The 13,380-nt window shown below is 52.4% G+C and overlaps 1 protein-coding gene across 2 annotated transcripts in view; it reads right to left on the bottom strand.

The window, feature by feature from the left end:
- The window catches only part of MFN2 (mitofusin 2), a 28,460-nt gene extending 19,284 nt beyond the window's left edge, over window positions 1–9,176 (bottom strand). Inside the window, exons 1-4 of one of the 2 annotated variants that reach the window (XM_077763787.1) lie at window positions 9,061–9,176; window positions 7,709–7,854; window positions 3,483–3,661; window positions 180–315 (exon numbers count right to left, since the gene is read on the bottom strand). In XM_077763787.1, the coding sequence (XP_077619913.1) occupies window positions 180–315; window positions 3,483–3,657 (311 nt within the window). In that variant the 5' untranslated portion in view covers window positions 3,658–3,661; window positions 7,709–7,854; window positions 9,061–9,176. Of the gene's footprint in view, window positions 1–179; window positions 316–3,482; window positions 3,662–7,708; window positions 7,855–8,636; window positions 8,768–9,060 lie in introns of those variants that run through there. The other variant, XM_077763788.1, reaches the window with a different exon arrangement.
- Window positions 9,177–13,380: the final 4,204 nt, after the last annotated feature.

The raw sequence follows: 13,380 nt of genomic DNA on the forward strand, positions 1-13,380 counted from the left end.
ATGAAGAAGTTCTAGAGAAGGATGGTGGTGACCGCACAACAGTGTGAACGTACCAAGTACTTTCATGCTGTGTATTTCGCCACCATTAAAAATTTAATAGGAGGAAGAGGCTGTGCGGCCACACATGTGCCCCCCTCCCTCCCAGCCAGGAAGAAGGCATGACGGCGTCACAGACTCACCTGCCGAAAAAAGCCACTTTCATGTGCCGCCGGGCCAGCACCTCGCTGATGCCCCTCACTTTGGACAGGTAGCCTTTGACGTCCACAACCTGTTCCTCTGTCGTAACGGGGTCCAGTTCTGCATTCCTGTAGGTGTCTGCAGGTGGAGATTGAACACGGGTCACCGCTCTGTCCGCGGGAGACCGAGTCCACAGCCGCAGCTCCCGGCCACCACCCCTGAAGGCCGGACTCCCTGCCGCAGCGCAGACGCCCGGGCTCCAGAGCCAGGAGGTAGTGTCCCCACCTCTTCCCAGCTGCGTGGCCTCAGGCGAGGGAGCCCCGCCCGGTCTCAGACTCGTCTCTCACAACGAAGGGCAGTGCCCACCTCCTGCGACTGTTGCAAGGATGAACGAACAATGTCCATTCGAGCACTAGAACGTTTGCTGCCGTCACGTCCAGGTGTTTTACTTACCAAACACAGCACTCCTTACACACCAGGCACTGCTCTGATCACCTTCCAAACACGGTCTCACCCACCCTCATCATTTACCCGCCCCACACTCAATAGATGGCACAGGCAGCACGGGACCCCATGCACCTTCACGAGGCCCTCCCTGCCCCACCCTGCCTTGTGCTCCAGCAGGGCCTCCCGCCAGCCCCATCCCACACGGCACGTCCCCATCCTCACCACGCTGCCTCCGGTTACCCTGGGCTTGGCTCAGTGCACCCCTCCCGCTCGCCCAGCCGGTGCACAGATGCACTGCCTTGGGGCGCTCTGGCTCACCCCCACTTAGCCTCATCTAGCATGGACTGCACAGCCCCAGAAGCCTCGCCTAACTCCCCCCAACCTGAGTCCGATCCCCTTGTTTGTGCTCCCAAAGCACCCTGTACTTCTCCTGCCTTAGCACCCACCTCCCCGTGGTGTGACCAGCTAGCTCACCTGCTTCATCCCCCACGTGAAAGCCTAACTGCGCGGTCCCCACACTCAGCAGAAGCACCACGTGTGTTAAGCCAGTAGGTCCTGGGATCACTGCACTGCTTTTTCCCGGTGGCTTTGACCGGCAGATAGGCAACAGATGGCCAGTGGGAGCAAACGAGCATCCCATCTAGTACATGCACCAGGAGAACGTGTCCGCTGGCCAGAGTCACGGGCGTCTGGCCCCTCAGCACGCGCTCGCTGCGACGGACTGAATGTTTATGCCCCACCACGTGACGGGACTGGGATTAGTGCCATTATCAGAAACCCAGAGAGCTAGCCCACCCCTGCTACGTGCTTCCTGGGATGCTACACAGGAAGACAGCAATCCAGGAAGCGGGCCCTCACTAGACACCGGATCTGCCGGAGCACGGACTTCGGACGTGCCAGCCTCCAGAACCATGACAGGTAAGCTCCTGCTGTTTCTAAGCTACCCAGCGTGTGGTGTTTCTGCTGTGGCAGCCAGGCCGACGAGGGCACTCGTGACCACAGGCGGCATTCAGAGACCACCGGGTGAGTCTCCCCTGCAGCATGCCATGAGCGCAAGTGACCAAACCGCCAAGGCTTCCCAGGTCCCCTGGTCACCCCAGTTTCAGACCCATCCCCCTCCTACTTCTTAGGGGCACATGGGCATGGTTTCTGGAACAAGCCTAGAGGGAGTTGGGCTCTCAAGCAAGTGGCCGTATTGAAAAGAAAGAGCAAGAAGGCTGACCAGGAGGCCCCCATCCCCGCCCCCAGCCAGGGCAGGCCCGAACGCATACCTGGAGCACTCCAGCCCTTTCCCCTGCAGCCCACCAACAGGAAGCCACCTAGCCTCACAGGAACAGGAATCCAAGCAGCCGTTCCCAAAGCCTGCACACAGACCCCTTCATGAGGCACGTGTCTGTCCCCGGCACCCTCAGAGCGAGTGAGTCAGAGCATCCCAGATGGTCAGCCGGGCTCTGGGAGGAGGGGCCTGCTCCTGCCCCATGTCTGCATGCAGAGCCAGGCGCCCCCGAGTTACTGCCGAACAAATGGGTCATGAACTAGAGTAACTTTAGCCACCAGTCTTCTAACTCGACAACTTGGATTTTCACGTTAACAAGCACATAGGGACCACCTCCTCCAGCATCAAGCACCACGCCAGGCACAGAGCAGAGTCCGTTCCCAGTCCTGGTTTACTCAGGCTGCTCCAATGAAACCGCACAGACTAGGCGGCTCATCCACACCAGAAGTGTACTGTGCCCAGTTCTGAACTGGAAGCCTCAGATCGGGGCGCTGGCCCAGGTCGGGGAGGGCCCTCTCCTGGGTCACAGGCTTTTTACTGTATCCTCACATGGCAGAAGGGGGCCAGGGAGCTTTGGGGGTCTCTCAGAAGGGCACCAATCTCCTTCATGAGTGCTCCCCCCTCATGACCTAATCACCTCCCACAGGCCCCACCGCTGAACCCCATCACACCGGGTCTGAGGATTCCCACATGTGAACCTGGGGGGAATGCAAACATTCACACCGCAGCGCTGGAAACATTCCCTTTCTTAAGAAGGAGCTTGTCACGTAAACCAACCCGAAGCCAAGCCACGCTGCTGGAAAGCAGAGGGTGAAGCGTGTACCTGGGCCATTTCCATGAACACGGAGGGTTTTGCAGACTAGAATTTAAAACAACCTTTGTCTCGCTTGAGTGCCTCTTTCACAAACAAGGAAACCAAGGGCAGAAAAGACTCGGTCTTGACGGACAAACCCAGATACCAGAGCTAACGTACACCTTCTAGAGAGGGAGCCTCAGAAAACCAGAGGCTGGGCTGGCAATCGACCGAGTGGAGCGCTGGGTACCCGTCCTCTGCTGACTGAGCAGGGACTAGAGGCTGGGCTCAAATTAGTAACTAGTGGAGAAGGTGCCAGTGACGCAAGTTTCCTTTCCATAGCCCCGCTGACTAAAAATATCAGAGAAAGAACACCCTGGCCAGGGACGGCCAATACCCCCACCGCACAGGTACGCATGGCAGCCAGAACCAAGGAAAACACCCGGGCTGAGGAGTCAGAGACACCGGGCAGAGCCCTGCCATGTAACTTACCAGGTATTGAGCAAATCTCAAAACCTCCATCTGCTTGTCTTCTACGTGGGACTGAGATTCACCTTCCCCGCATGATTAGATGGTACAGGATACACAGAATTCTTACGTCACAGGTCCCTTGTTTTCCTGGCCTGATCTCCCGGGAGCCCAATTCCACATGATCCCCAAAGCAGAACACGGCTGAAGGTGACACCTATCTGGGGACGAGCCAGGAGCAGGGCTCCACGTCCCCCATCCTCCCACCTACGTACGGAAACTGACAGGTGTGGGCCCGTCCGAGCAGGCTGCCTGGCTCACCTTCAAGGAAGGTGGCGCTCTCGTGGATGTAGGCCCCCAGTTGCTCAAAAATGCCATTGATCTTCTTCTTGGCAGTGACAAAGTGCTTGAGTGGGGAAGCATTCACCTCAGCCATGTGTCTCTTGTCCTTCTTGACTGTGACAATGGAGTTGCACCGAGAGAAAAGCAGGGACATCGCGCTGCAAGAGAAGACAACGTGAGTCAACCCAGGAAGTCCCGGCTCGGACCTTCTGCTGGGGCTGTGACGGGGTGCAGTGGGGGACCGGGGACCAGCTCTGGGGGCCATCAGGAACACGGGCCCTCCAGGACTAGATCCGGGACGGGAAGGTAAGAACTGGTGTCCTCAAGAGCAAGCAGGGACTGCAGAGGACGCATGGGCGCTCAGACAGCTACAGCCAGGGCCCTGGGCTTGGGCCGTGCGCTGGCTGGTCCTAGCCTGTGGAACAGCGGCAGCACCAGCCTTCCCCACCACAGGGAGCCAGGCCAGGATCACGAGGGGACACACGAAGCCCTCCTCTCAGGCTCAGGCAGAAAAGTGTGACAGAAACCTCGCTTCTTTGCTACATATCACCCACCTGAGAAAAAGCACTGAAGACTGAAAGTGGTGAAAACAAAGTGATGCTCAAAGTCAGTGACCCCTGCCACCCGCCCCTGGCCACTCTGCTCTCCAGGTCACAATGGCCCTAACTCTGAACAGGTTTTATGTTTGTATTTTTGGTGGTGGTCGGGGGTGGATGCGGAAGGGTGATACTCAAGAGAGAGAGGTCTGCTTCTACTCTTTATTTAAAGATGCTTATTGGTCTCCTTCACTGCAAGTGGGCGTGCGAACTGTAGAAAATGTGGGCACAGGAGAGAAAGTCTACAACCCACCTCCTGTGATAACACTATTAATACCTGTTTATCAGCAGCCTGTTTTGGGGTAGGTAGTTCTCTTGCTCTTGATCTTTATAGCCTATGTTTTCCAAAGAACGATAACACAATAGGGGCCGTGACGCTTAGCCCCAAAGTCCTACAAATGTTTGCTCAAAGTCAAAAGCAGCAGATAGAGCAGAGCAGGTGGCATCCAGATGCGGCTGGAAATGTCTGGTCCCGTAAGTGTACTGCCCCTGAGTTCCCGCCGTGCGCAGAGCTGCCTCTCCCCGGCAGAGGCCTCAGATCCTAGATGCCTGGGGACAAAGGCCCCTCCAACCCCACACAGCTGCGTGTGCCCGGTTCTGCGTCTCCAACACCCCGCAAATTCTTGTTGGCCCTCCCTCCCAGGCCGCCCTAAACACAGCACCATCGGCTCTCCACGGGAGCCAGCACTCAGCACTCGCTGCATCGGGGAAACGAGGCAGCTCACGCATGCCAGAGGTACTGAACAGGTCCCTGAGGAAAAGGAAGAACATCCAGAGGAAGCGCAGTGACTGAAAACTGGCTCTTAGGATCTAATCATCCCAAAGAGTGGGCAGGCAGACAGGCAGACTCACAGGGAAAACACCAACCCACATGTTTTGCCTAAACTTACAAATTACTTTGTTAATGATTCCTAGAGAGAGAGGAGAGACGAGTAACTATATGTCCATTCTTTCCTTCCTCCTCGCTACAACTGTGCACTTTTCTTAGCCCGGAGGTCAAGGTGTCACGGAATTTTGAGGGAACAGAACTCTCAGAAGGGGAATCAATTGGGAAGAAAGCACTCCTCCCGAGCAGAAGCAGCACTGAAATCAGGCTTCCTGTGGCCCAGCAGGTTAAGACCCTCGGAGAATGTTGGGTGAGTGCAAAAAGAGAAAAGCATCAAAAGGAGACAGAAAGGGGTCTGCATGGGGCATGATACAGCTGTAGGGGACAGATTCTGGAACCAGGGCTGGGTTCAACTCGTACTCTCCCTGGGCCATGTAAACTTGAGCAAGTTATTGAACCTCAGAGCCTTGAATTCCTTCATGCAGGCCAAGCGTGAATTCCTTCAAGCAGGCCAAGCATCTCCACGCAGATGGAGAAGGTTCAGGATGACAGAGTACAAACTTAAAGGTGATTTTACGTGTTATAAAGTAACAACCATAATAAACTCCACCAGCAAGATAGGGCAACTCTCCCCTCCAACACCCAGCCTTCAGGGAAGGGCAGAGACGACTCCACCAGCACATCCACGGCTCCCCCACCGTCACGGGGAACCCAGTGAACAGGTCTGCTCGGGGTTGAGGGGCAGCAGGGCCCACCCCCAGAAGTGACTTGCTTGCAGGCAGAAAGCTCCCTGGGATCAGTGGGGCTCTTAGAAACATGTGCTTTCAAGTTCTGGCCATTGTTTGCCGCCCAGAAGATACAAAACCAAAAATGCTAGTGTTCGGTAAGCGTTAAGAGTCAAAGGCGTGCACGCCAGTAAAAACTCACCGGTTCAAGGTTATGAGATCTGCTCGGAGTTGCCAGTCCAGGGCCTGAGCGGCTCTCAGCATTCCGCAGCCTGCAGCCGCCCACCCCAGCTCTCACAGATCCTTACCCCCAACCTGTCCAAACCTGATTTCTGATTTCTCTGGCTCAGTTACTCCCAAGGTGAGGCTCCCTGTCTGTGTTATACATGCCGCTTCCAGCCTGGAATCCTCTTTTCTGTTTCACCCGTTTGGCACACTCCTGTTGTCCTTCTAGACCCAACTCTAGCATCACCCCTCCACGAACCCTTCCCAGACATCTCCAAAAAGGACATGCAACCTCATGGTTTGTAAATCACCCCGTCTCCTACAGCCGTGAGAGACACGGATGAATTAGTGAATGCCCCTCCGCGGGAGAGCCTTCTTACCGTCCTTCCCTAGAATACACAAATCTACTTTTTTTCTTAAAAAGCGGCTTTTGGCTAAGCATCAGTTTCTTAGTGGTTGCAGCTCAGGGAAGCAAGACAGTTGAACAAACCTTTCTGACTCCACGATCTGATCTTTCAAAGAGCAAAACCAGACATACAGATGTGCACAAACAGACCAAAGTTACAGAACACACACAAACAAGCCAAAACGGGCGCGGGGGGTGAGGGGCACTGTCTTGCGGCTTTGCCTGGCTGGCTTCCTACCCTTGCCGAGTGGTAGGAAGCATCTGGGATCCTGTCCCTCCTCTGGAAGGCCCTGATAGTGCCTACTTCACCGCAGGGCTCACTGCCGGCATGCAGGTCCAGTCCCCTGGGCATAGCTAGGTTAGAGCGGCTCTAATACCAGCTGAACATTAAGTGGCATGCTTCAAGCTGCGGTGACAGCCGTGAAGTGCTCTTCAAGTCAGTGTTTCAGAGAGTTCGTGGCAGCATTTCCCAAAGTGCGGTCCACAGAAATGGAGTGCACCCAATGCTCCGTGTGAAAAGGGTGCCGCAGTAGAAAAAATTTCTAAAACACGATATACCACAGTCAGCCTCCATCAGAGCACATGACCAAAGCAAAGACTTTGGGGGAAAGGCCTGTTATAAAGACACTGGTTTAATTTTATCTAATGCAGCATTTCACAACTATATCTAAACAAAATGCTCTGCTATGTAATGGTTTTTAAAATCCTGAGGAACAGGAGGGAAAGCCTCATTCATCCTGGTAGTTTCCCTCTCCGACCCCCAAAAAGTGCCAGGGACACAGTGTTAACAGATAGTAACCTAAGACCAGAGCCAGACCCAATTCTAAACTGAAAAAAAGCTTTGCCTCCACCCAGGCTATTAGTATTAGATGTCTTGCATGTGAAAACAGCAGTAGCAAAATTCACTGCATGGCGTGTTTGGATACCAAGCAGAGTCCCTGAATCCACACCACCTCCTTACCCAGTTTTAGGCACAGCACCTCCTAGGAGGGAAAATAAAATAGGTCCACGGATCGTCTGCTGGCACAACTGCAACAGAGGAGAGGCTGAGAAATTGAAACAAAATAGTATACAGGGTAAAGGGGGCAGAGCAGACTCCCGAGCTGTGATAAGGAGCCAGTCTCTGCTGGGCAGAGACGGGGAGGGAGGAGCCAGCATAGCAGAGAGCAAGGGAGATGGAGACCAATTCCTCGGGGAGCCCAAAGATTCCAGCCACTTTCTGAACTGTCAACCTCTAACTCGGCTCTCTCCGCCACCAGTGAAATCCACCATGGAAGGAGAAAGGACAGGCGGTTCTTTTCAACACAGACTGGAAAACTCCAGCTCTGGGCAAAGACGGCCCCAACCACTGGACCGCCAACAGAACACACCCCTTTCTAGAACTTCAACCCAGATCCAGGGTGCCGCATGCCCCAGCCGCCACTTACTTTTTGGATGGTGAGAGACCTTCACAGGCTGGGCATCATGGGCATGGCGGGGGCCAAAAAAGACGAAAGGAATCTGAAGTCTCCTCTGTCCTGTCTCAGGTTGAGGGTGGCCTGGCCACTGATGGTGTTGACGCCACCAACTCCGACTTATTGGAAGGGAAAAGGGAGGTGTCAACAAGCAGTGAAAAAAAGTGTGCAAAACATGTTTAATCAAGTTTAAAGCCAAACAAACTCATCCCTGAGGGAAGCTTAGTCACTGCCCCGTACTGGGATGGTATGTGAGGAAGTACCCTGGAGAAAAACACAACACGTGTGCACAGGTGTGGGGACGCACAAACACGTGCTGGTGAGCAGCAGGAGCCCTGGTAAAGACAAGTCCACGTCCAGAGAGGTGAGAGGAGAGGAGGTAGCAGACCAGAACAGGGACTGGTCTTGAGGATCGTGGAACTGGGGACTAGAGATGGGCAGGCAGGGGTGAGGAAGAGAAGCAGAAGTAGAACTTACTGAAAAACTATGTGTGCTAGATGCTGTAAAAATATATCTCACTTAATTTTAATTCTATGGGGCAAACAGAGGCTTGGGGTACTTAAAAGGTTTAGACTGCCAGGAAGGGGCCAAACTAGGAACTGAGATACCACCTCCCTCTGACTCCAAAGCACACTTGTTTTTAACTTCGTGGATCTGCCTTACTCCACCCTTCGGGGAGGGAAGGGTGATAATAATCAGAGGCCTTTCTGGGAGGAGAAAATGAGAGAACATGGAGAAATTAAAGGAACAGGGCAATGAAGGATTACAATAGAGGACGGGCAGTTTTGGCTTCATGCATCCAAACGGTTAATTATTCGGCACCTTCTGTGTGCCTTCTGTGTACATGCTAAGTGCCAGAGTTAGGGATGGGTAAAAGAGTACCTGCCCTCGAGGAGCTTACCTTCGGGTGAGAAGTCAAACAAGAAAATAGGTGACTGCACCTGAGTGCAGGAAGTGCCCAAAGTGGGAGAGGGCAGGGCGCTACGGTGGTGAACGTGGGCACTTATCTTGTGCGGAGTAAACGCGGGCACACATAGAAGACTGGATACGAAACGAAGAAAGGGCCTGGGTGGGATGGGGCCGCCGAGGTGGGAAGGCTGGGGGAGACGAGGAACCTCAAGGAACCCCACCCCCAGTCCAGACACCGCCCCCTCCTCGCAGGGCCGCGGAAGGCCCCGCAGTGAGGCCGGGGCGTGGGGACGCCCGCCTGCCCGGATACCGAGTTCCGGGGGCCCCAGCGTCCCACGGGTCCCCGCCGGGCTGCTCCGCACTCGCCGGACTGGGCCGGACGGGTCCCCACCCCTCCGGCGCGCTCGCCCTCTCACCTTCACCTTCCTGGCCTCGCGGCAGCCATCATGCCCCCAACGTCACCAGACGGCGCCACCCCGGAGAGAGGCGGGAGGAGGAGGGAGGACGCGCACGTCACTAGCCGCCGCACATTTGCCGCCCTGACCCTGATCAATCGGTTGACTCCGAGCTCAGGGGGGTAGACCCTATCACCCCTTACGGGTCAGGGGGTCTGCCGGCTGAGCGCCGGGAGAGGCGTCTCAGCGGGATCGTTTACCGCCGGGGCGTCCCAAGCCAATGACGTCAGCCTAGGGACGCCAGCTGCATCATGGGGGCTGTAGTTCCGCCGTGCGCCCGTGAGGGCGGGGTGGGCGGGGCCTCGAGCTGTCGAAAAGCCAAGAAAACAAGGGTTTGGGTTAGAGGTTCCCGCTTTTCCGTCTGTTGCACCAGAGCCTGACCCCAAGGCCCTTGCCGGCGCTGTAATCCCACACTGCGTTTTGTAATTTTAGACCAGAGCTCTTAAGAGAGGAAACTTGGGCCTGCTGCCCTTCGGTTGACTTTGAGGAAGTAAGAACAGTAACAGTCGCTGAGCAGGCAGGGTGCCTAACATACATTCATTTTATTTAACCTTCAGGACTGTCCCTGGAGACTTAGAGGAGAGCTTATCCCAGCGCACATATGGCAGATCACTGGGCCTCATTATGTGCCAGGCACTAGGACACAGCAGTAAACAGGTTGCCTGGTGGCCTTAGCCACAGCAGAGAAGGCTTGAAGCCTATGCTCTCCCTCCAGTAAGGCAGCCACCAGCCACCTGTGGCTATGGAGCCCCTGAAAGGTGCCCAGTGCCAATTGAGATGTGCTGTAGACTTAGTACAAAAAAAATTATGTATATATACCTGGCTGTCTCAATTGGAAGAATATACGACTCGATTTTGGGGTTTTGAGTTTGAGCCCCATGTTGGGTGTAAAGATTACTAAAAAATAAACTTTAAAAAACGTAAACAATTTCATTAATGTTTTTATATTGACTATATGTTAAAGTGGTAATATTTTGGATAAAGCGAGTTAAATAAAATATATTGCGCAAGTTAAGTTCACCTGCTTCTTTCTACTATTTACAATGTGGCTACTAAAACGTCTAAAATTGCATAAAATGGCTTACTGTGATATTGGGGTTTATAACAAATACATATTTTGTCTTCATCCACTGTTTCTATAAGTTGAGGGTCTCTTGTTAATCATAATGAGCCCCTTTCAACCACGCCTGAGTTTATGTGAATGGGATAACTTTTGGAAAGCCCCTAAGGATGGAGGCTCGTTGCTAGAGGAACCAACAATGTGATTAGAGGGTTGGAACTTTCAGCCTCACTACCTGTAAGCAGAGTTAGGGGTCCCCAGGAAAAGATAGACATAACTTTCTTGACACAAGAAGTCATTTTAGGGGTGTCTGGCTGATTCAGTCAGTAGAGCATGTGACTCTTGATCCCAGGGTCATGAGTTCAAGCCTGACACTGGGCATGAAACCTACTTACAAAAAAAAAAAAAAAAAAGGAAGGGCACCTGGGTGGCTCAGTCGGTTTAGCATCTGACTCTTGATTTTGGCTCAGGTCATAATCTCTGGGTTTGTGAGATCGAGCCCCACGTTGGGCTCTATGCTGTGTTGAGCTCTGCACTGACAGCACAAAGCCACCAAGCCTGCTTGGGATTCTCTCTCTCTCTCTCCCTCCCTCCCTCCCTCTCTCTCTCTCCCCCCCCAAAATAAATAAATAAACTTTTTTTAAAAAATTCATTTTAGGCTTCCACCATCCCCTTGAAGAATGCCATAACAGCCACACCCAGGCTAGGAGATAAGCTAATCACATCAGGATAGTAACCAGTGATGAAATTCCCAGTGTTGATTCTAAAGTGAACACTAACCTGACACACATTCTTGAGCTATCTTTGCAGGATCTAAACCCTTCTGGGCACTCAGATACAGGACCAATTGGAGCCAGAGAACTGATGCTGACTTTTGCCAGCCCTTTGGACTTTGACCTGGACTCAGTCACCTTCAGATGACTTTTGCCCTCAGTCTCTGCTGTTTTCCCGTCATGAATATGTATGCACCCTTACTTTAAAACTTCCCCAATGTTGTTCTTGCAGGCCCTGCTTTGGGAAATGTCCTCAGTGTTCTCCTTTTACTTTTGCACAGAAACCCCTTCCTTTCCTATTCTTTGGCTTGGTTGTGTATTTTGGCTCAAAACCCACAAAAAAGAGAGCCCAGTTTTGGGTAACAAATTGGGTGACTTTGCTAGGACCTCTCACCTAATCTCTTCACGTTCCTTCTGTGGGAAAGGGCATAAGAGAATCCCTCTCGATGCCTGATTTGTTGAGTCACCTCAACTCGCTGAATGAGCTCAGCTCAGCAGTGTATCAAACATTTTTTTAATGTCTATTTATTTTTGAGAGACAGAGCCGAGGCAGGGGAGGGGCAAAGAGAGAGGGGGACACAGAATCTGAAGCAGGCTCCAGGCTCTGAGCCGTCAGCACAGAGCCCAACGTGGGGCTCAAACCCATGAACTGTGAGATCACGACCTGAGTCGAAGTTGAACACTTAACCAACTGAGTCACCCAGGTGTCCCCCAAACATTTTAATCAGAGAGTCCCTTCTGAGAGGTCAATGGCAATTATCTCACAAATCAGCTTAGGGGTCTGCCACTATCTCAAGAGGAGAAAAGGAGGGCTCAGGGTCTGAGTGGCTATCTGGTCTGGTCTGATTGGGGGAGTCAGGAACTGTAAGATGTCCTTGTCTTCCCAAGTCCTGAAGTCTGAGCAGGGATGCCTGATCACTGAAGGCCTCCGTGAGATAAAATCTCCGAATCTGGAGATTGTGTAGAGAGGTGCCAGTTTGGTAGACTTGAACCACCTGGACGTCCACTGTGTTTTTTTTTTTAATGTTTTATTTATTTCTAGGAGAGAGAGAGAGAGAGACAGAGTGAGCAGGGGAGGGTCAGAGAGAGAGGGAGTGACAGACTCTCAAACAACGCTCCAGGCTCTGAGCCGGCAGTCAGCACAGAGCCCGACTCGGGGCTCGAACCCACGAACCGCGAGATCATGACCCAAGCGAAAGTCGGATGCCTAACCGACTAGGCCACCCAGGCGCCCCACCACTGTTGTTTTTTTTTTAATGTTAATTTTTTTTTGAGAGAGAGAGACAGAGCATAGTGGGGAAGGGGCAGAGAGAGAGGGAGACACAGAATTTGAAGCAGGCTCCAGACTCCAAGCCGTCAGCACAGAGCCCGATGCGGGGCTCGAACCCACAGACTGTGAGATCATGACCTGAGCGAAGTCGGATGCTTAACCAACTGAGCCACCCAGGCGCCCTCATCCACTTTTAAATGATCAACTGAGGGGCGCCTGGGTGGCTTAGTCGGTTAAGCGTCTGACTTTCGCTTAGGTCATGATCTCGCGGTTCGAGGGTTCGAGCCCCGCATTGGGCTCTGTGCTGACTGCTGGCTCAGAGCCTGGAGCCTGTTTCAGTCTGTGACTCCCTCTCTCTCTGACCCTCCCCTGCTCGCTCTCTCTCTCTCTCTCTCTCTCTCTCCTAGAAATAAATAAAACATTTAAAAAAATTTAAATGATCAACTGAAAGCTTACTTGCCAACTCTCTGGAGAAGGATATTTTCAGTGGGCTAAGATTTGCTAAATTTGTGTCAACACTAACCCTTACTGCAGATCTCTTGGTAGTTTGAGAAAATTTGTAAAAGAGCTCCCATTTAATTGGTTAAAAGGCAAGTGCTTACAAAAATTAGGCATTCTAGGGATGCCTGGGTGGCTCAATTGGTTAAGCATCCAAGTGTTGATTTCAGCTCAGGTCATGCTCTTAGAGTTCGTGAGTTCAAGCCCTGCATCAGGCTCCGCACTAACAGAATGGAAACTACTTGGGATTCTCTCCTTCTCTCTCTGCCTCTCCCCAGCTCGTGCTCTGTCTCTCGAAAATAAACACTAAAAAAAAAAAAAAAAAAAAATTTAGTTTTTAAAGTAATTTCTACACCCAGTGTGGGGCTTGAACTCACAACCCTAAGATCAAGAATCACGTTACTCTACTGACCAAGCCAGGCAGGTGACCCTCTTGGTATGCTTTTAAAGAGCTTCCAAAATCTTTATTTCAAACTTTGAAGTTTTTCTAAGTTAAATAATAAATTAGGTTCGATTCAATGGATATCTAAGTCTTTGCCAAATAAGATTCTAGTATAACAGTTCACAGTTGCTTACCACTCAGTTTCCACCAGACATTAAGGCTTCTAAGAATTAAGAATATAATTAAGACAACTGAAAAAAATAAAGGAAACAGCTCTGTATGTAAGGAAAGATGTGTG

This window comes from Crocuta crocuta, unplaced genomic scaffold, assembly GCF_008692635.1.
Source record: "Crocuta crocuta isolate KB4526 unplaced genomic scaffold, BGI_CrCroc_1.0 scaffold13, whole genome shotgun sequence".
Classification (NCBI taxonomy): domain Eukaryota; kingdom Metazoa; phylum Chordata; class Mammalia; order Carnivora; family Hyaenidae; genus Crocuta; species Crocuta crocuta.